The sequence below is a fragment of the Perognathus longimembris genome, chromosome 5 (genome assembly GCF_023159225.1).
Source record: "Perognathus longimembris pacificus isolate PPM17 chromosome 5, ASM2315922v1, whole genome shotgun sequence".
Lineage (NCBI taxonomy): Eukaryota > Metazoa > Chordata > Mammalia > Rodentia > Heteromyidae > Perognathus > Perognathus longimembris.
The window spans coordinates 37239782-37263154 of record NC_063165.1 but is presented as its reverse complement, the minus strand read 5'-3'; the positions used below and the strand labels follow the sequence as shown (position 1 = coordinate 37263154).

The following is a 23373-nucleotide window of genomic DNA, read 5'->3' as shown; positions in this document are numbered from 1 at the left end:
TAGGTGCTGGTAATCATTTATTTTTTGAGCACAAGTACTGACAAGGTGAAAATGCTATCTTTGGGACATAGTTTCTATGTCTCTGGCACCAATGCACCATCCGTTGCTATGGGAAAAAAAATGGAACTTGAATTTAGAAAAAGCTGGTGTTGTTTCTTTGTTGGTTAGTCTGTTTGTTTGTCTTAGGAGAGAGAGTCTTATTATGTAGCCTAAGATGACCTAACACTTTCTGTCACCCAAGCTGGACTGGAACTCAAGATCCTCCTGTCACAGCTGTATAAGAATGCCAAGCTCTGCCTGTCTTAAACAGTTGTTTGTTTATGCTTCCATCACTTCCTCACTTAAGAAAATCCAGTCTCTCTGGCCCTCCATTTTTGTTAGTAAACTGAGGGGACCATCTCTACCACAGGAGTGTTGGAGTCACAAATAAGATAATAGCTCTCTTCTTTAACAATGGCTTATCCAGTGCCTACTGTGTGTCAGGTTCTGTACTGGCACTGTGGATTTGAGAGGATGAAGATATTGTCCATGAGATCAAGGAAGTGATTGGAGTACAGATAAGAGCAAAGTGGTTTCACACTTACTTGAGCACATTCCAGATGCTTTTGTACATCATGGCTTGTGCTCTCTAGAACTCTTACCACATCACACACATGTGCAACTCTTAAGACCCTAGGGACCCCATGAGTCACAGATTTTAACTGAGATCTCTCTGGCTCCAAAGCCACAATAGTCTATATTTTCTGGGAAAACACAACGTAAATAAGAAAATAATAGCTGGAGGTAATAGTATTTATAAAATTAGGTGTTAATATTTCTTTGTCTTTCCATTATTAATGACACATAACATATAGAAACTTAACATTATTTTAATTTATCAAACAGAAGTTCCAAGTCTCAGCATTGGGCTTGATCTCAGAACCTCAGGGCCTGTGTCTGTCCCTGAGTTGTTTTTTCTTTCTCTGTCTCATCTGTTGCTCTGTCTCTCTGTCTCTGTCTCTGTCTCTTTCTTTTTTTGCTCAAGGCTAGTGTTCTGTCACTTGAATCACATATCCACTTCTGTCGTTTTGGTGGTTAATTAGAGCTAAGAGTCTTATGGACTTTCCTGCCTGGGCTAGCTTTAAACTGTGATCCTCAGATCTCAGTCTCCTCAGTAGCTAGGATTAAACATGTGAGTGAGCCACTAGCACCCAGCTTTAATATGTTTTAATTGTAAATATGTAAACTATAGGGATGTTGTTTAAAAAGGTCTGTTAGAGTTCAGCAGAGCTGCCAATTCCATCTCTGTTAAAGTGATACACAGTCTGTTCAGATTGGTAACTTGAAGTCATGAGGGGATTCTTGTGTTAGTTTTCTAGTTTTGTGCAACAAATATACACAAACACCACAGCTTAAAACAATACCCATTTACTAGTTCACCGCTTCTTAGGTCACAACTTTGGTCTTGAAGTGACTGATCCTCCACTCACACTTTTGTAAGGCTAGCATCAGTGTTGACCAGAATATATTTCTGGACGCTTAGGTCTTGTTCCAAGCTCATGTAATTGTAGCAGAAGTCATGTCCTTGTCATCACTGGACTGAGGTCCCTGCTGCTTTGCTGGATGTCTGCCAGTGGCTTCTGATGGCTCCTGGAGGCTGATTCCATCCCTTGCCTTGTGGTCCCTTGAGTATTTCAAGTGAGGGCAGACAATTCTTCATCTCACTGAATCACTCTTATGTGTTGAATTTATTTTTACAGAAGGAGTTCAGGCTTATTGCAAGTATTACATGATTAGACCAATCTTCTCTCCCTCAAAGATAAGGTCTCTTTCTGAACTTTAACTAGCTGGAAGTCGTAATCATATCAAAAACACTCAGTTCCTGGTGATGTGATATACTATAGGAAAGAAATCCAACATATCATAGTCTCACACACATGGGAGAGGAGTAACACAAGACAAAGGTTGACTGTGTAGAGGTTTGTGTAAGGAGAGACATAGTTGATTGGAGACATTCATTCACCTTTTTAACTTGTCTCACTATAATTCAGACAAAAGAAGTGAGTTTGAAATAAAAGTGGGAACTTGGGGAGTATGAGGACAGACTTGTTACCCCTGCTTGGGTAGAATAAGAGTGTGAATGCCTGTGATTATCTTTCCTAATCCTGAGATGGAAATATGTCTTAGACTGTTCTTAAGCCATTTAAGGATTAATTTATTTTCTTACTCCCATAGAAATTCAGAGCTGAAAGGGATCTTAGAGAAATATTGTATCTTGTGCTCCCATGAGAGAATAAGAGTTAATACCATCTGACAATGCTTCATAACAAATCAATAGCTGAAAAGACATATGAGTGGTTTTATATGAAACATAGGGGTCCAGTCCCAGTGACTCGATTGTTTCTTATTTATTTATTTATATTTCTGCCAGTCTTGGGGCTTAAAATCAGGCCTGGCACCGTCTCTGAGCTTCTTTTGCTCAAGGCTAGCACTCTACCAGTTGAGCCACAACCCCACTTCTGGCTGTTTCTGTTTAGGTTGTACTGGGGAATTGAAACCAGGGCTTCATGCATACTAGGCAAGCACTCTACCACTAAGCCACCGTCCCATTCCTAAGCCGGTTCTTTTTTGTTACTGTTTTGAGTTTGTTTTTTGACACAGGTCTCCTCAAGTAGCCCATGCATTAGCCTTCTAAGTGTGTGATTGTAGCCATGCACCACCACACTTAGCTCAACTGATTCTTAAATGTCCAGTTCCATGATTCTCATTTTTTTCCTACCTTAACGAATTAGAGAGAAAGGTAATACATTGTTGATGATGAGTGCTAGACTAGCAAAAGTCTTCTGCAGTGATTTGAAAATGAGATTCATGGCCACCCCTCACCTCTCCTAATTACCATCAGGACACTGAAGTATGAAACTGTGAGATTCATAATCATCCACCACTCCTCCTAACTACTATCAGGTAATCTCCACATGGTAGTTAAGGGGGAGAATTATGACGCTTGATGAGCTGCAGCTAAGAGTCACTTAGACAATAATATTTTGTCACTCTTTTGTCTCATTGAAATATCCTCTTACAGTTCTCATATTTCTCCATAGAATCTGGAAGGCATCCAGTAGCCATCTCGTCTTCCTCACTATCTAGTTCATCATTTACTTTTCACACACCACACCACAGGCAGTTAGCCATTCCAAGTTGTTACCTCCACAGTAGGCATGAGCAGACACTGTGACTTCCCAAGGTTCTGGTCTATTATCAGGCAGGTCTAGGTCTTCCTGATGCCCAGCTAGCACATGTTACCTTGTAATTCTCACTCACTGGAGGGCTGCTGTATGTCTCCCAAGTTTATTCTCCAGTTATTTCAACCATTGCTGCTGGTTTCTGGTTCCCAATTCTAGTCATCTTCCTTTAGAGCAACTATCTGTTGCAATGTTAAATGTAACACATAAAATTGAACTCCAGGCAACATTTGTTGGTGACATCCTCTCACCTCCCAAAGTGATTTCTGTCATTACTTTCTGACATCTGCTTCTCTGTGATCCATTCTCCATACAACTGCCAAACATTTTTTAAGGTCACTTGTCATTACTCCTAGAATAAAACCCAAGTCCCCTGAGCAAGCCATGAAGACCCAACATGATTTTGTTCCAGCATATTCTCACCACTTGATCCTCCATCACTGAATTCCAGCCACAGTGGCCATCATTTGGCTCCTTGAACTTGCTGTCCCTTTTGGCTAGGTCCTTTCCACTCATGGCTCAGCTCCAGTACTCTCCCCTTAGGTCATTTCTCACCCCACCCTCAGTGTCTATTCTTCTGACACCACCTGGAGTTGAGGGCCCCTAACTGTTCACTCTCTAGTACAAAGAGGAAAACCTACCCATGGTGGGTTTTCAGTGAATGCTCATGGGGTAAATTAAAGTTAGATGATGGGCTAGAGTTGGAAGCACTTCTTGGTTTTATTCATAGGTTTCTATTAATATATCCCAAGATTGTTTCATTGTGTAGGGGGTCAGTAAAAGGATATTTCACTGTCAGCACGTCTTATGAGATCAGGTACTGGCTGCATTTGAAGGTAGATCCAAACCAACTATATGTGGATGGGGGAGGAAATGAGGCATCAAATAGAACCCTATAGTCTTTCATCCTGAGCAACTGGAGAAATGGAGTCACCACTATGAAATGATAAAACCTAAGAGTAGAGGTTGGTGGATGAGGTAAGAGGAGGATAATGAGAGTGATTTTGGAATAGGAAAGCATAAAATGCTTACATTTCATAATTCCCCATGCCTCTATTTCCTCATCTATAAGGAGTTGCTTAGTTCTCATTACTATGAGGATTTGAAGGGTATATAACTCAAAGCAAAATACAGAGGAAGCGGATAAGGAAAAATAAATTGATTAAGCCCAATTATTGTTAGGTCATAGAGGATTTGAATATTGGATATGAAAACCTAAGTCTCATGTACAAACTTTTCCTGATTTATTTTAGGCTGTAATGAGTGTATAGGATGATTGTGTTTAGGATAGCATTTAGTCATGATGCTGGAAATTAAGGTATTTGTTTAGCATATTTAAGAACATCTCTGTCAGTACAGATATTCATCCTAGAAGCATCAAAACTCACATTCCATCCTTCCACTCAACCTTTGACTATTGTAATCTTCACCAGCAACCACAATGAGTCTCTGTTCTTCACCGGGCAAAATGGCGGATTCTGCAAAGCTAATGTCACTAAGATAGAGTTTATAATATTGTTATATTTTAGGGACTTTTGTGAGCATTTATGCATTTAACATCATACACTTAGTAAAAGAACTACATGGCTGTCATTATGGAGCAATGATATCACGGAGCTCCCCACAGAGCTGCTCCGAGGCTGATGCTAAGGGCAGGGAAAAGGATGATTTGAAGGGAGAGGGGGCTTTCCGACACCAGTACTCTCTCAGGACTATGTCCATAAAGAAAGCTTCAGGCAGCGCATCTCTCCTGCCCAGGTAGATGTTCCAGTGCATGTACTTGGCTTTATTATTGGAGATGAAATCTCATACAGCCTTAAGGTTTTATGAGATTCAATTAAACTTATTTTGTTAAGTTTCAACAAATCTTATTTGAAGCCTTAAAATCATAATTTCCTTTATATCAGATGCGTAGATCTATTTGACTCTATGAGTAACATATGGCCCACTTAATAACAGTTCCTTAATAAGTGAATCCCCCTCATATTTTTATGCAAGAGTCTTTCTGAAGCATAATGATTCACAAATAAGTTGTCTGTTCCAGAGACAGGTTGAGAGATGGTGGAGCTCATCTCTCTTGGTCTTAATCAGAGTAAGGGGAAAGATACAGTGGTCCTGAAAGCTCCTTCTGTGTCCTCTACCCATCTCCACAGACACACTTCAGTGTTGGAGGTAACCTGGGACTTAATACCCAGCTATTGAGCATACAGCACTAAATAATAATTTCAGTCATTAGTGACTTGGTGAGGGCCCACTTTTGTTTTGCGCCTTTGGTTATGTTTACCTTGTCCACAGTCCCAGCAGTCCTTCAAGGTGGAGGTCATTATTTCTGGGTAGCAGCTGAGGACAGAGGTGTTTGAATGTGAATTGTACAAAAAGTCAAATTTCACACTGGGGCACCATGGCTCCCAAACTCTGTTCCCAGCTGCTGTACTATGTTGTCCTTCATGACATGGGGTGGAGAAATGGGGTGAGAAACACTTAAGTAACTGTAGCTTTGGGTTTCCTAAGGAACAGTTACTATACAAGTAATGTATATGACACAGAAGAAGAGGAAGAGAGAGAGAGAGAGAGAGAGAGAGAGAGAGAGAGCAAGCCCACACAAACTCAAACGACAGACAGGTTTAGTGAGCCTTTCCTGTATATAATGAAAAATGTATTTGAGATGCTCAGATGTATTTGAGACCTTTAAAGTGATCATAGTCAATACTAATTGTGATTTTTGTTCTTTCTCCTTAGTTTCCTGGTTTTCTCCAAATGAAAATATCCTCATTGTTATTTTCCCAATTTTGGCTATACTTCTGTTCTGGGGACAGTTTGGTCTTTTAAGTAAGTATTTATTTCTATTTTTCATTTGTGTTTAGTGATGAACTTGTTATTTCTAGCAGGCGAAATGTTTCTAGCCTGAAATGTTCTGTGTAAGTTCATTGTGTTAGGATGCGATTATTGTGATAAATAGGAATGTGCAGTTGGAATGCTAATAGTCTTCTGGAAGCATGTAGTATTCTGTAGTTTGCTGCAGTTCACTACTCTCCTAAGAAGATGAATTATATGATACATAGCTGTCTCATCTCATCTCTTCAGAGTTAATGGTGGTATAGACACAAGGGACTCACTCATGTAATCATAGCTGCTCAGGAGGCTAAGATATGAGAATCCAGGTTTGAAGCCAGCCTGGGCAGGAAAGGTTGCGAGATTCATATTTCCAATTTTCCTGCAAAGAGCTGGAAGTGAAGCTGTGGTTTATATGATAGAGTGCTAGCCTTGAGTGAAACGCTCAGGGACAGTACCCAAGCCCTGAATTCAAGCCCCAATGCCAACACAAGGAAGAAAGCAAGCAAGCAGGTGGGCAGGAGGGAGGGAGAGAGAGGGAGAGAGAGAGAGGGAAAGAGAAGCAAACAAGGAAAGAAGGAAAGATGGGGGGAAGGAAGGAAAAGAGTACATGCTAGAAATGGCCACTAACAGTGAAACTTTGTGCATTATTTTCATACTTATATGTGTCATCTTGTCAGGTACACAGATGTTAGGCAGGGCTTCCTTTGTTGAGGACAGAGTCACTCTTATTCTCTGGTGCTTTAGGATGCCCCTAGCCTGGCTTTCCCAGGGTTTTCTTTGTAGACTTTTGTTCACCTGTGGAAAAGCCCGATTTGCCTCATGCTTAATCCTCAGGGTACATCTGGGGAGAGCTGTGCCCTTTCATTTCCATTTGCCAAGATAACCATCTAGCCAAACCCTTAGGGCAGATCTCCATGCTCTACCCATTTGGCATCAGCAGTCTGGAATTGTCATTCAAAGGTAAACCGTTGCATGTATTTTGGGTTGATGTTTATACTCAGCCATATTTCTAATTTTGTAAAAGAAATTTATTAACAAGTGAAGTACTGAGATGACAGTCTTAACTTTTTAACGAATAAAACATCAGGTGTATTCCTAAACTTCATTGAATACCAGGAAACATCTAAACAGGCAAGGAGTAAATAGAGCTCATTTCATTCTGCAATCTTTACAAAAGTGAACACCGTAGTAGATGGCCTGTTTGTACATTCGAGAAGTTTCCTTTCATCGGGAGTTGAAGCTATAGGCATCCTAAGTGATAAATAAAAATGGAAGAAAGATGGCTGATGTATTTTAGGAGCTTTTTTTTTTTATCAATGTATAGTACTGTGGAAATACTCATTTCTCATTCACCTGAGTCAAAAATGCACAAAAGGGAACAAAGGCTGATAGTGGCAATAGCCCAGACGTTTCACAATATTACCTTCAAGATAGTGTCTAGACTTTCCTCAGAAGTTACCCTAGGATTTCTTTAAGCCTTTTATTTGAAGAAAAAGACTTGTGAGCACCAGGGTCTGCTCAGTCATCCCTGATGTTAGGGAAAGCTTTTCCTATAGTGGGGAAACCAGAGCTCCAGAGTGCTAAGGGATAAAATCACAAGATTAGCAGGGAACTGTGTGTGTGCTCATACTTGGACTTGCACTTAGGACCTTGAGCTCTCACTTGGATTTTTTTTTTCAACTCTCACAGCTGGCACTCTACCACTTGGGCCACAGCTCTACTTCTGACTTCTTGCTGGTTAATTGGAGATACAAGTCTCATGGGTTGATCTGCCCAGGCTGGCTCAGAACTCTAATTCTTAGATCTCAACTCCTGAGCAGCTACTGTTGTGCCATCGGGGCTTGAGAGAACAGCCTTTTTGTTAAGATCATAACATTATTTCACATTCATGTGATTTGTTGAGTTTAGATTGGTAGAACAAATTTACTGATGCTGGCATTAATCATTAATGACATTATTTTTAGTAGACTGAAAAATGAGGTTATATTTTTACAAAATAAACTTGAATATTTCTCCTCAGACCAGACTCAAGTGGCTTACATCTGTAACCCTAGCAACTCAGGAGGCTATGATCTTATAATTGCAGTTCAAAGCCCACTGGGGCAGCACAAAGCCAGAAGTGGTGGTGTGACTCAAGTGATAGAATGCTAGCCTTCAGCAATAAGCTAAGGGACAACATTCCAGCTCTGAAATCTGAGTTCAAGCTCCAGTACTGGCACAAAAACAAAAAGTAACATACTTCTTCCTATATCTATGGGAGTCGGTACCAGAGCCCACTTTGCATTCCAAAGTCCACAGAGGCTGAAATTCCTTTTATAAAATGGCACAGCATTCCATTAATCTACACATCCATTTGTGTATCCATTTGTGTGTTCAATCTTCTCTAGATTACTTTTAGCACCTCATAAAGTGTAAATTCTTTATACATATTTGTTATTTTGTGTTGTTTATTGAGCATGGGCAAGGAGAAAATTCTGTTACCATGTGATATATATATATATATATATATATATATATATATATGTGTGTGTGTCTAAAACCTTTATTTTTAAGACTTTCAGTTTATTCCAGATTGGAATCCATTGATATGGAACTAAGGGAAAACCTTGCGTACTGCTTTAGAACAGGCTGTCCAATCTAGAAAGTTATAGGGAAAAAATCATCTACAGCCTCTATACTTAGAAATAAACTACTGATCTAGTGATTTCCTATTTCCTTTTTTTCTTTTTCTGTTTTTACTATCTTTAAAAATAAAAACATAAAAAGAAAACCATAAAAAATCATTATCAGCTTATATACCTGTACCTCCTCATTTTTCTTGTTATGATTACTTAACTCACTTTGATAGTTGTTAAAATAGTTTCCAATCCATTTGGTACTCTGAAAGTAACTCTGCTGAGGATAGTTGAGCTAGAGACAGCAATGATGTTCTAAGCTACTAGATACTCCCGCAGTCAGTGTGTTCCTGAACCTTTGTGTCATTACTGGAACTGCACGCAAGCATACCTGCCTTTCAACTCACAGTCCTGACCTCATCACACTTCTAAATCCTTTACTAATTTTCTGGGTGAGGAAAACATCTTGTTTTAATTTCTACTTTTGGCTCTGTGAGTCTGACTATTTTGGGTAGTTTTTCTACCAGTCATAGTTTAAGGGATGTGTTTATGAACGTAAAAAGTGTTTTAATGGAAACATTGGCTCATCTAAAACAAGTACATGTGGCTTATGTGTGAAGAAACAGTCTCGATACTTAATTCTCCTGGCCTGCACTCACATTTAAAGGAGATGATCAATATTATGGAGCTGATGCTCTGAAAGATGAGCACTGTGTAATCTGTTTTACACCTCGCCTCACATTCATTTCTCTGGGAGCAGGTGCTGTAGTTTTTCCCATTTTGTAGACAAGAAACTGACACAGTCACACAACTCTTTCCTATAGTCCTGGGGTTTGCAACTGCTATTTGCCATTGTGCTGCCCTGCCCTCCCCATGTGAATACACACCCTGAATGGATGCAGCAGTTAGTGATAGAGCAGAATGTTGGCCTTATTTGTTTCTCTGTTCTATTGGCACAGTGCTGGGCTCAGGGCTGTGTGGAAGTGAGCATACATGGCCACCCCGGATTTGCAGCCCTCACTTGTAAATCCTCACAGCCGAGGAGACCTGTGTGTCTGCCTGGCTGGTACCTGGTTGGGATTTAACTTTTCTTTGGTGTGCCTCTTGTCTTACAAAGACACATCCTGGTTATGGCCTGAGCACCTCACCATAGCACAGCACCTCTGCTTTTCCTGTTTTCTTAGGATCCAGCATGCCCTGGTGTTATGGTATTAACAGTAACTCAGGTCCATGGCTTTTACTTTGGCAATTTCTATTTCTCCTGAACTTTTCCTGACCAACCTTGGCTACAGATTTCTCTCGGGTTTTCTAGCTCTGCATGTTTTTGTGGTCCAATATGAAAGCCAGGCCTATGCTTGGCAAAATTTTCTCTAAAGAGAGCAAATTAAGTGCTTCCTTTGAGAAGACTTCCCTCACACTGGAGCTGCGCCTAGCGTTGAGTCTCAGGCAGCCATTGGCTCTACTGAGGGAGAACCCAAGAGGACTTCTCAGCCTCTGGAACATGCCAGTACTTGGCAAGCCCCAGACCACTGTTGGAAAACAAAGTTCTCTTAAAAGAAACTGTTACTAAATATCTTTGCCTTTGGCTCACAAACATTGAAGACAAGTCTTGCCACTTAGCAAATAAGATCACATATCGCAAGCATCAAATACTGAAACGGAACCAATAGTGTTGCCTTCTGACACTTTTGTTTTTGTTCTGAACTGAAGCAAGTCCGAATTTGTCACTCCACTAACAGTAACTTCACTAATTAAGTCCCAGGCTGCTTTTCAGGGTCTTCTTTCTTATTCTTTAATGTCATAACAGGCTTTGTCATTTAGGTTGTTAGATAATATCAAGGGTGCCCACCTTGTCCTGAGAGGTTGAGATCTAGTCAGAAAGAAAGCTAGCTGACATTCTGTAGCTCTCTGCCTTAGGCCTTTATTTTTTCCCTCTTCCTTGAATTTTTGTTGCATGTAGAAAGTTTTACTTTGCATAAAACTGAGATCATGAACATGTCCACAAAAGTGAAACTTTGCAGTTTACTAATGAACTGGAAAAAATTGCTATTTAAACTCTATTGATACATAAAACAACATATTGTGAGTAATAACTACATTGGAAAATAAAAAAGTTAAAACTAATATTTAGTACACAGTAAATTGAAACATTAAAACCAGGGGGAAAGAAAGAATTTTCTCAATCATAGTTTGAACAGTATTGGATTTCTGTTGTATAACTTTGAATACAGGGCAAGCATTGTTTTTGTGCCTCCATGAATTTATCAGACTACTTCCTAAGTTTGGATTCGCTGCCAGTAGTTTACCCTTTGCTCTTTCCGCTTAGTAAAAACACTGGGAATGCCTTTGATGTGACCAGCTCTTGTATCTTTTGGGTTTTTTCTTTTTGCTAGAATTACTTCCTCTGAGACAGTTTCATTCTACTGGTCATTCACCCCTCACTTGCCTCATTCATGCCAGTGAGTTCACTTGCAATGAGTTGCTCTGGCTGCCTCTTTAGAGGCTCTGACGCAACAGTTATGTCCACTTTCCCATATTAGCTAGTTTTCTGGGACTCCACTTAAGGTTTATTCAGATTTCACATTCTGAATTCTTGCTTGTTTCTTGTTTGTTTTTTGGTTTCGGTTTTGGTTTTGGTTTTTGGCTGTTCTGGTGTTTGACCTCAAGGCCTTTCACTTGCTAGATGGATGTGCTACTGCTGTGTTCCCAAGCCACCTACCTGTCCATCCCTGTATTGTGCTAGTTATTTGGGGGATAAGGTTCATCTTTTTGCCTGGACATGCACCTGGATCGTCATCCATCTCTTTGGGGCTTCCTATTGTAGGTAGGATGAGGCACACACACTACCAGTCCCAGCTTCTTTCTGTTGAGATGGAGTTTTGTGGACTTTTCTATTTGGGCTATAAGTACAGTTCTGATCTCAGTCTCCCAGGAAGTTTGAGCCAGCCCACTCCCGGCTTCTTTCTGTTGAAGTAGGATCTAGTATGTTTTGCTGCCGAGGCTGGCCTGGAATCTTGATCTTCTCCAATTCCAGCCTTCGAAGTATCTAGGATTACAGGCATGAGCCACTGGCCCCTGAATCTCACTTATCAGTTCTTTGCTTTTTTCATCTTTCTTGCCCGGTTTTCTCTTTTGATAATGTATTATCACTGGAGGCAAGGAGATAACAGGGCTGTGCACCTGGCTGTCTGTGCATGAACTGAATAATAGACGTGCAACGACTGGTCACCAGCATTCTTCAAAAGAAGTGGCATGGCCGATCAGTAACTGTGATACATACTGCTCTTCGGCTGTTCATGGAGTGGCTTGTGGGCTAAAAAAAATAGCACAGAAGGTTTTTTTTTTTTTCAGTTATTCAGTTACTGAATTTTGGTGACTGCTTTTTGGGTGACTCATGTTATTTAATTAAACCACAGTCACGAGGATTTCTGCATGTCAGAACCATGCACAGCAAGGACTGTTGTAATTTATTTCAAGTTGTGTATTCTAGGCATCTTTCACTTTCTCTTCTAACTTTTGCATCCCACGTCAGGATTATTCAAGGGCTTTTGCTACTATTCAGAAATGTTTAGATGTTCCTATAGAAATTATTGCTGGCAAGTAAAAGGAAATAATTTCTTACTAGCCAGGTATGGTGGTTCAACTCTGTAATCCTGGCTACCCAGAAGGCAAACACTAGGAAGATTTTAACAAAAAGTAAGCAATACCTCATCTCAACCCATCAAACTGTTCAGGAGGGCACATATATGTAATCCCAGCTATGTGGGAGGCATACATAGGAGGACACTGGTCTAAGGATATCCCCAGAGAAAACACAAAATTCGATCTGGAAAAGGAAATCCTATAAGCTAAAAGGGTTTAGCAAGATTGATGTGGTAGAGTATGAGCTGCTAAGTTCAAATCCCAGTGCAAAAAGAAAAGTGACTAAGAAAATAAATATCACAATAATCTTGAGATTCTACTAAGCTCTCAAGTCCTGGTGTGAGGCCTAGCTTACCAAGGAGAGTTGGCCCTGGAAACACACTTAAAAGAATTGAAACAGCAGATTATTCTGAGGAAGTAAGGCCATATACTAAGTTAGTTATACTGGAAGGTTTGTCTCCAAGGAGGTAACTTAACATGTCGATACATAGTAATTCCACGAATCATTTTGTGGCCTAGTTGATGACTCTCAGCATTAGGACTTTAGGTTTCCAAGGTTAATGTGAACTCTTATCTGATGGCCTTGGTCCTGTCCACATTCTGATCATATTATGGAAGTATATCATGGAGTTACCAACTGTCAGGGTTGTCCAAGGAACTGAACCAGACTGTAGGTCACACTTGTTTATAGAAATGGAGTTATTCATTCCTGTGTGTTTTTCAAACCCAGATCAAAAAGGAAATTTCATTTCTCTTCATTTATATTTAAATACTTGCTACCCAAAGCCTGGCTATTTTTATTCCTTAGTCCTGTCGGCAGGGAATGTGATGTTTAGTTAGTATTCATTTTGATAAAATGGTTTCATCAGAGAAGTGGGTAGGGTATGGAATTTGTTTTTAAATGATTTTACTTGCCAGAAGGCAAGTAGGATAGTTTGTAATTGGCAATTCACTTTTCTCCAGCATTGCATTTCCACAAAGCCTTCATTTGTGTGTATATGTGTTTTAAATGACTGTTAAACGTTTAAAAATTGTAATACAAATAATATTTTAAATGAGATTGTAATGTGATATTAAAAGTTATCAGATGTAATTTGTCCTACATTGAAAATAATATTGGTTTATAGCTCAATAGATTCCAAAAGGTTTCTAAATTGTTTTTCTGCAGTTATCAGAAAACAGTACTTTATGATCTATTCTTAATCTGACACGCATTTTATCTCACTGGTAAGCCTTTCCACCACTTTAGTTACTATTTTCTGAATGTCATGTTTTTGAACAGCACTGAATTCTTGGATTTAGGGTTTTGCCAGGTAGACTGCAGTTTAAGTAGACCTGTGTCGGCCTTTCAAATCTAGTCTCTAGGGTATCTAAAAATTTAACATGATAAACTTGATTTTGTCTGCAAGTTGGTTTGGTAATTTGGCCACATCTTATCAGCTACAGCTTGTTTTCTATCCTATGTATGCTCTATATCAGTCGTAAGGGGATCAGATCAACCTTGAATCTATCCATTCATGTCATTGAACATGTCATTGGGATATAACATTGCTTTGTCACATGAATTTGAAAGGTTGGCTACATGCAGAAACTTTTTTAGACTAGACTAGATCTTCATCTTTTATGTAATTGGGAGAGATCTAGAAATCCATACTACTGCTTTCGACTCATACACACCCACCTGCACAAAAGAAACAACATTAAATAACCAGTAGAATGAATGTCAAGAGATTGTTTGCCTTTTTTGTGCATCATCCACACATTGAATAGTGGATGTCACATGGCCCAATAGTGCTAAATCGACTATTGTTGAAGAAAATCTTCCTGTTCTTTAATTTGGGCTAATAACAATGTCTGGTACAGTATAGATATATGGTAGAAATTTGGAGAAAAAGAACGATGAAGCAACCTAACACATTTTTAAACAGAAGAGAAACGCTATGTGCTAATGGCTTACATCTATAACACTAGCTACTCAGGAGGCTGAGAGCTGAGAATCAAAGTTGGAAATTATCCCATGCAGACAAATATGACAGACTCTTGTCTACAAATAACTAGCAAAAGAAAATCATAACTGGAGGTAGGGCCCAAGTGGTAGAGCTCTAGCCATGATTGAAAAAGCTTAACTAGCTCAAGACTCTGAATTTAAGCCCCAATAGAAGCACAAAAGGAAGAGGATGAGGACGAGGAGGAGGAGGAGGAAAAAGGAAAATTGAAATTTTAGAATTCCCAATTTGTGGATATTTTAAAAATGGCCTATTATGTCAGGCATAGTGATGCCTTCCTATAATTTCAGCACCCTGGAGGCAGAGGCTGGAAGATCTCATGTTTGAGGCCATCTTGGGTTATATAACAAGTTGAAGACCAACCTAGAGTATATACCAAGACCCTTTCTCAAAAAAACACTAAAATATCATACTGTGTCTTCTGATGTTCCTGTGTCAGACAGCACTAAGGCTAAAGGTTTTTAGTTAGCAATACAAATACTTTTATTTCCTGTTTGTTTGTGTATTGATTTCAATAATTTGTCAGAATCTTTACAAATGTGCAGATTGTTAAAATTATGTAAATAACCTTGCTAAACAGCCAAAAAAGTACTGCTGTTAAGATTACATTAAATTATGTTTATGTTGTTGCTAAGTATTTGGGGAGCTTAATGTTCTAATAAATTTGATAAATAAGGTTAAATCCATTTCTTAAAGGACAAGAAAAGATCACCAATGAAAAGCTTTTGTATTTACTGGGTTCTGTAGTATCATAGAGTAGCTGAGAGAATTGGCAATTGTGCAGATTGTGAGATACCTTCCCAATCCTTGCTGGGAGACCTGGTAAAGTGTGGCAATTGTGAACAAAGAATACAAGCTAAAAGACTCCTTATGAAATGCTTTCCTGAAGAAAACATAGACTTTTCTTTCAGTGAAGTTGAACTCACTAATAAATTTGTTGCCAACAGCTGCTTATTTGAAGGAAAAGTTTAAGATAACTTTAAAAATAAGTAGTAATTGACCAACCCATAGGATGTAAAACTACCTTGAAGAGACGGTACACTTACACTCAAAAGGAAAAGGCCATTTTATGGTAGAAACTGCTGATTGTAGGATTTTATGGCATTTTACTTTTGTTAGTATGGTTGGTGTTATTTCTCTTATACTAGCAGCCTAAGGGGATTGGATTATATATGAGGTTCAAACTCTTATTTTTGTTAAGAATGGCATAATCAGCCTTTTGCATGAAATTAGACTAGTCTAGAGTGTAAATTCTTGTTGCTTGATCTTAGGACTCATATATTGAATTAAGCCTGGAAGAGTTATTAATGACTGTTTGAATAGTGAGGTACATTTGAAATATCTTCTATTTTAAAAACCTTTTGTAGAACTTTCAAGCTTTAGTTAGATAACAATATACATGAGATTACAATGAAAGCGTGACATACATCTAGAGGAAGTTTTCTGTCTTCTTTTGATCTGTGAATTCAATTTCATGCTAGATTGTATCTGAGCCTAGAAATGAGAAAGCTGTGAAAACCATGCCATATAAGGAGGCAGGGATAGGACTGAGAGGGAGCCACCCAAACTCTAGATCTTGGGGAACTCATCATATGCTTTCTGGTTACCGTGGATTTCTCGTTTCTGATCCATGTGGGTGTGAGTTACTCAGCGTCACAGAAGATTATTGCTCAGACCTCTGTCTCCTCCTAAGCAGACTACAGTTGACGTTATAAAATATGAGTAGGTAGAGATTCAAAATATTCACCCGAGGCCCATAGTATACCTTATGCATAGATTCTTGTGGTGATCGTTTAGGAGTTTATTTGTTGATTTTTACTATGTTTAATCTGTGCATCATTTTAGTAGAGGAAAAATACAGCATTTGCAATATCTCCCCCTCAAGACCAGTCAGCCATTGATTACTGGCATGGAGAATATCCCTGTGTGGATGGGTATATAACAGAGTTTCAACCTCTCAGTCTGACTGTAGGTTAACAATTTTAGGCTAACAATTTCTTGGTGAAAAATTAATCTCAATACCAGTGAAAACAAGAAAGTCACTAGAAAATAAAAGGTAATATTCTTAGGCCTGTTCATTACATCATTCCCTCAGGGAAGGTACTGGGTACTTGACAATACACCTAGCATCAGCAACAGTAACATAACTGATGAATCCTGTTGAGTTTGTGGTTTTATTTTTATTAGAATATTTTAGGTGAAAGTTTTAAGCATGTGTCTCCATCATGTTTTTACAAGGTGATAATGTTTCCCATGTTTGTTCTGTTTTGTTCAAAACAAAACGTTCATTATTTCCAGATGTTTTACTAATTTTACATATGGAGAAACTTAATTCTCTGCCAATTAACAAGCTATTCCCCATCAACAAAATGTGTATCAGTGTTATATTCTCAATAAGGGGTGGGTTGCTCATCAGGGGGCACTGACAATGTCTAACAGCATTTTGATTACCGTAAGTGGGGGATACTATCTAGTGTGTAGAGACCAGGGATTCTGCTCAGTATTCTGTAATGCACAAGCAGCCCCTTCAGGAAAACCTAACCTAGTCTAAAAAGGTATAAGTGTGTCATTTAAGACAGTCTGATGTTGCCAGGGTGCTCAATCCTGTCATCCTAGCCACTCAGTATGCTGAGATATGAAGACCACAGTTCAAAGCCAGACTGGGCAGCAAAGTCTGTGAGACTCTTATCTCCAATAAAAAACTATCAAAAAAGCCAGATATGGAGCTGTGGCTTAAGTGGTAGAACAATAACCTTGAACAAAAGAAGCTCAAGGACAGTGCCTAGGCCTTGAATTCAAGCCCCAGGACTTGACTGGTGTGTACATGCACATGTGCACACACACACACACACACACACACACACACACACATACAAAATCTGCTATATATTGCTTTCCTTTCTAGAAAAGTGCAAGGAAACATGTCAGTTATGTACTCGGCCTCCTCCATGCTGCTGCCATGACCCTATTTATCCACTGGCTTATGTGAAAACACGTGAGGTGTCTTGGTGATAAGAAAGAGTTGTTCCTTCAGGGTTATGCATGTCAATGACTTGTTCCTTTGTCTTTGCAGTGGCTTCCCTTGTAATTCAGTTTATATTTATATAATTCTTTTTTTTTCCTTTTAAGCACTTAAATACAAATCCAATCGTACAAATAGGAAAATCATCCTCTTACTCATTGCTGGAGTAGTACTCACCACCATTGTTATTGTTGGAGCCATTCTCTTCATCCCAGGTAAGCTGCATAGGTACTTTGAGGGATGAGGGATACAGGGCTGATATCAGAGGTTCTTCCAGAGGTTTGTAACAGGTTATAGCAAATAGGGTGGCTTCAAACAATAGAAATCATCTCACTGCTCTGGAAGCCCTAAGTCTGAACTCACAGTGTCATCAGTGTCTCACTCCACATCATGATCTAGGGGAAAATCTATTTCCTGCCTCTTCTAGCTTCACATATTTGCAGATACTCCCCAGCATTTCTTAGGGGTAACAGTAGAGCTTCATCTCTTCCGGGTGTTCACACTGTCTCCTCCTCTCCTCTGCTTCTTTGTGCGCCTATGTCCAATCTCCCTCTGCCTCTCACTCCCAGGGTCACTTGTCACTGGAAAGAGGGCTACCTATTTAATTTAGAGTAAGTCCTCCTTCAGGATCCTGACTCATAACTTTCAACATATGATGCAACTTTTGCCATGTAAGGTAATATTTCTGGTATCTAGGCAGCGGGAGTCATGAATGTCCTTAGACCAAGCATGCAACCCACTATAGAGGCAAACTTTATCGGCCAAGATGTGGAAATGGGAAATACCATGGGAACGATATCTATCTGAGGTGGGGGATGGAAACATGAATGGGAAACAAGGATGGGAGCACTGGAAAGAAAGGGAAAGACCTGCCGCAATGCAGAGTAGTAAGAACCCTTAGAATATTATGTAATTATCATGGTTAGGAACATAGATCTAACAGCTGTATTTGCATCTGCATTCGGTGAGGACCTGGGGAGGCGATGAGATCAGAAGACAGCTTGAAAGAGAAATGATTTCACTTTGGGACAGATTGGATATCGCAAAGGAAGGAAATGGGAAAAGATGACTAAGGCTTCTCATCTGGAATTCGTGAAGGTTAGGAAGGAGGTAGAGCTATCCAAGGGCTCAACATGTAAATTAGTTTGATCTTAAATCATTGAAAATAATTGCTCATCTATGGGATTTTTGGAGAAAACATTTTTAAGCCTTTCATAGCTTAGAATTCTAGTACTGAAATTAATTCATTTAATAAATCAAGTACCTGCACTTCACAAAGAAGAGGAAGTAGGTAAGAAAATATGTTAAAATATTCTTATTTATTAACAGGAGAATATTCAGTAAAGAATGCATGTGGCCTTGGTCTCATTGTAATTTCTACTGGAATGTTAGTATCACTTCAGTACAATGTATTTATGGCAGGTGAGTATCTTGCAGCATGATTTTGCCTGCCTTTTTCATTTTAAAATAGCACTGTTGGTGAAAGTGTGTGTGTGTGTGTGTGTGTGTGTATAATAAAAGTTAAATGAAAGCTTAATAAAAGTTGGTTTATTTAAAGAGTGTCTATTATAACCTTAGTGACATTTCCCCACACAAATTGATTTTAAAGTTATATCAATCTTTAAGAGAGTTAATTATTTTTATAGAAAATAAGTTTCCTATGTAGATGCCATTCGGCATAATTTTAAAGTTTGCTGTGTAGTGTTTAATGGTTATCAGCTGCTCTCATTTCATTTTTGTAGTTATAAGTAGTTGTTAAAAGCATTCTTTTAGAGGGGCAGTTTGATCAAAATATCATATGTGTACATGAGGAAATAACCACAGTGAAAGCCCCTTGACAAGTAACAGGTGTTCTCTTTTTTTTAAGCACTTTTTCTTTTTTTTTGCTAATTCGCTGTGAAAGACTAGTTCTACAAAATGGATGATAAATCACAAAACATGGAAATAGTTTTTAGTTATTGGCAAATCTTGACACTGATTTTAAAAGATTATATGAAGCCAGGTGCTGGTGCCTCACGCCTGTAATCCTAGCTACTCAAGTGGCTGAGATCTGAGGATCATTGTTTGAAGCAGCCCAGGCAGTTTGGGAGACTCTGATTTCCAGTTAACTACCAGAAAACCAAAAGTGGAGCTATGGCTCAAAGTGGGGCGGGGGGAGAATCTTAGGGACAGCTCCCAGGCCCTGAGTTCAAGCCCCACAACTGACAGAACAACAAAAAAAGAGTATGAATATACTAACTATATTAAGTATTATGATCTCTATATTATAAGAATAAACTCCTAACATTTTTGTTGTTATTATCAAAGAATCCCACCTAATAGTGGGTCTTAGAGTCTGTAGGTAACTTGCTGTCCAGCCAATTTATGATAAGATCCCAGACCTTCTGACTGAACAAAATAGTGGTCATGGTGTTCACAATCATGTTTGCTAACAACTCTCTCCACCAGACCAACATTGTGAGCTCAGGAGAAGCCAGGCCCAAGAGCCCTTCATGAAGGAAAACACACACAAACATGGTCAATTGCAGCCTTTTGTTCTCCAATCTGGAGCAGAAACTGCCAGTCCTTGCTCAGTTACTGTGACAGTAAAAGGCTGCACGAGTGTAACTGGAGTAGACACTTGATTAGAAGGGCTAGGGCACTAGAAAAACCTTTAACATCTGACAAGAAGCTGCAGCCAGTCTTTGGTTATAGGATCTTACCTTGATTGTCACAGACGCAAGCAGGAGTGACTGACTACTTCATCAATATTCCCCTCGTGCTTCCCTAATGTTCTTTTCCTTCCTGCAGCTTTTGGGATGACCTCCTTCACCATTGCTATATTGATCACTCAGGTGCTGGGCTATGTGCTTGCTGTGGTTGGATTGTGTCTCTGTATCTTGGGTAAGAGTCACGTTCTTCTGCAGGCCCAATTTTGATTTCTATTGGACAGAGCCTTCCTCCCCACCCCACCCCACCCCACCCCCGTTCTATTTTTATTTTCTTCTTCCTCTCTCCTTGTCCTCCTCTTCCATGTATAGACTTTTGAGAGCAGTTTTTACCTTCACAGCTAACCTGGATTTCTGTACTCTCCCACCCTTTCCTTTCTCAAATGCCACACAGCCATAGCCTCCCATAACATCTCACACCACTGGTACATTTATCAATATGGAACCATTGTATGTCAGTGACATGGCACTGACATGGCACGTACAATCTCCCCAGCCCCCACCGGCTAGAATTATACAGAATGGATTCACTGCCCTGACAGTCCTGTGTTCCACTTTTATCTCTGTCTCACATAAACCCCTGGCAACACTGACCTATTTACAGTCCCCACTGTTTCACACTTTCCAACATGTCTCAGAGTTGGACTCATACCGTCTATATGAGCTTTCCATGGGCTTCTTTTACTTAGAAATAATCTCAACTTCTTCTGTGTCTCTTTCACATTGTGATTATTCACATACTTTGTAGTGCTGAATAATCTGCTGTAGGAAGTTACCATTAATTTGCTTATGTAGTCACTTACTTCAGAACATCCTAGTGATTTTCAGTTTCTTGTGACCATGAATAAAGCATTCATAAACATCCATCCAACAAGTTTTTAAGTGAATATGGATTTTCAACTCATTTGGGTATATTCCCAAACACTGCAATTTCTGATTGCTGTACCAAACACCTTTAGTTTTGTAGTAAACTACCAAAATCCATTTGCTGCTACCCCCAAAATGGGTGCAATTTCTGTTTCTCCACACACCTTGCAGCATTTGATGTGGTGGGCTTTTCTATTTTAACCCACTTTTCCCCAGAGAGGGCAGCGGTTTCTACGTTGCTTGAAGAGTGTGGGCTATATTTGGCTTGTGGGCTGATGGTTCTAATAGCCAAACTGTTATTCCTGTATTTACAGAAGAACTTCTAAAATATCCAGGCTCTAGTTGATTGGAAGGTTGGACTTTGTACATGATTTTCCACCTTATTGTCTTGGTCCAGTAAGTTGTTGAGTGGGAAGACTTACTTCTTATAATGTGGAATTATTTCGCTGAAGCTAATAATGAATATAATTTTTATTATCTGTAGATGTCGAGCATTTTTATTTATTGGTCACTAAGACATGGCTTCCTCTCCTTAAAGCTTGATATATGCTTGAGGATGTAGCTCATTAGGGGAGTGAGCACTTGCCCAGCATGGAAGAGGCCCCGATTTCAATCCCTAGGACGATAAAAAAACAAACCAAAACTAAAGAACTGTTAATATTAGTTTTTGTTGATACTGCTAAAGTGTTCTATCAGCATTTCTAATGAGAGATTTCCTTTGTTTCCACAGCATGTGTACCAGTGCATGGCCCACTATTGATTTCAGGTTTGGGCATCATAGCTCTAGCAGAATTACTCGGACTAGTTTATATGAAGTTTGTGGGTAAGTCAAAATTACTTTCAGTATCCTCTGCTGACAATTTCAGATATATAACTTAGAAATGCTTTTTGTAGGTTTTTCCCAGTTTAATCCCAAAGAAATGTATTGATAGCTCTAACAATGAGAAAATAAAGTCAGAATGGAGGTCATAAAAGAGGGTAAAATGATTATGAATTAATGAAAAGTCTAAATTGTAACCTGTTTTAAAAGAAATTGCATATGAGCATGCTGATGCACACATCTGTAATCCCAACAACTGAGGAGGAGATTAGGAAAGATAGCATGGGCCCACAGCCAGGCAGGAGAAAAAGGCTAACAAGACCCTACCTCAATAAATATAGCAGACATGGTAGTGTGCCTCTATACTCATAGCTAGTTGGCAAGCATACTTTAGAAAATCATCTGAGGCTAGCCCCAGGCAAAAGTGAATAATCTAGATGAAAAACAACTAAAACAAAAAGGGCTACCTGTATGGTTCTAGGCAGAACCATACAGTGCTAGCAAGCACTGAGTTTAAGCTCAGTACCGCCAAAACAGAAAACAACAAAAACAGAATCAAAACAAACAAACATGGAAACCAAACCAGAAACCCCTGAAGAAAAAGGTTGGCTTTATGTGTTAGAATGTATAGAATTTTTACTGTTAAGTTCAGGGTAGAAAAGGTTCTGAAAGCAAGGAGTGTTCAGGATCTAGCCATACTATGAGAATTTCAAGTTTCACATTTCACATTATTTCCAAGTTTAAGTTTGTAGCCTTAATTGTAATACTTAGAGAGTATAACTGTAAATTTTACTTCCTGTGGTTTTTTTTGTTTTTGAAGTTCAATCTTTTTTAATGTTTCATTTTAATTACTAGAAACGAGTTTTTAATTTTTTTTTTTAATTTCTATGGGAGAGCTCCTGAGCAGAACCAGTTTCTCTACATAGTTCATACACAATACCAAAGGAGATAGGAATTGGATAGTAAAATCTGTCATTCCGCTAAGCTAAAGAGCAGTGACCTCCAGGGCATGACTTGAAAACATAAAGTTAAAATCGATATAGTAAAAAATAAATAAAAATGATTTTACACTTTGGAAGTCAATTCCTACAAAGTGTAGAATTCACTTCATTATCTCTAACCTTAGTATGCTGTCAGTTTTCAAACAGCAGATTTTTTTTCATAATTTTATTTTTGAATCTATAGAGAGAAGTAGATGCTTTTTCTAGTGTCTGAAACTATTATGTTGTCTTGTCTAATGTGTTCCTAACAATCCGATTCAGTAATCTCTCTTCAAAATATTTTTATGAAGTAAACTGAACTCTAAAGCAACTCCATCATTTACCAGAATAATAAAAAGTCACAAGTTCATGAAATTATTTTTTAAATCCATTTCTGCTTTATTTTACTGTATGTTTCTTAACTTTACTGTGTATTTCTAAAAACTAATGAAAAACCCTAAATTTTTGTAGTCAAGAAATTTTCCATAGGATGACTTTTCAAAGAGATCTTACTTTTGTTTCTGAATTTTACCTCTCAATGACTGATAATTCAGTTTGATTCTGCTACATATTTCCTCCTTTTAATTCACGCTTATTAGGTAAACAATTAAAGCACTCAACCAAAACTATGTATCTTTAGAGTGCATGTGTTCCTGA

General features: G+C 38.9%; 1 protein-coding gene across 3 annotated transcripts in view; it reads left to right on the top strand.

Moving 5' to 3' along the window:
- Cd47 (CD47 molecule) overlaps positions 1 to 23373 on the top strand; it is a 50931-nt gene that overhangs the window by 18508 nt on the left and 9050 nt on the right. For all 3 annotated transcript variants that reach the window (XM_048346561.1, XM_048346560.1, XM_048346562.1), the window contains exons 3-7: positions 5961 to 6050; positions 17449 to 17556; positions 18671 to 18763; positions 20132 to 20224; positions 21647 to 21739. In XM_048346561.1, the coding sequence (XP_048202518.1) occupies positions 5961 to 6050; positions 17449 to 17556; positions 18671 to 18763; positions 20132 to 20224; positions 21647 to 21739 (477 nt within the window). The remainder of the gene's footprint in view (positions 1 to 5960; positions 6051 to 17448; positions 17557 to 18670; positions 18764 to 20131; positions 20225 to 21646; positions 21740 to 23373) is intronic.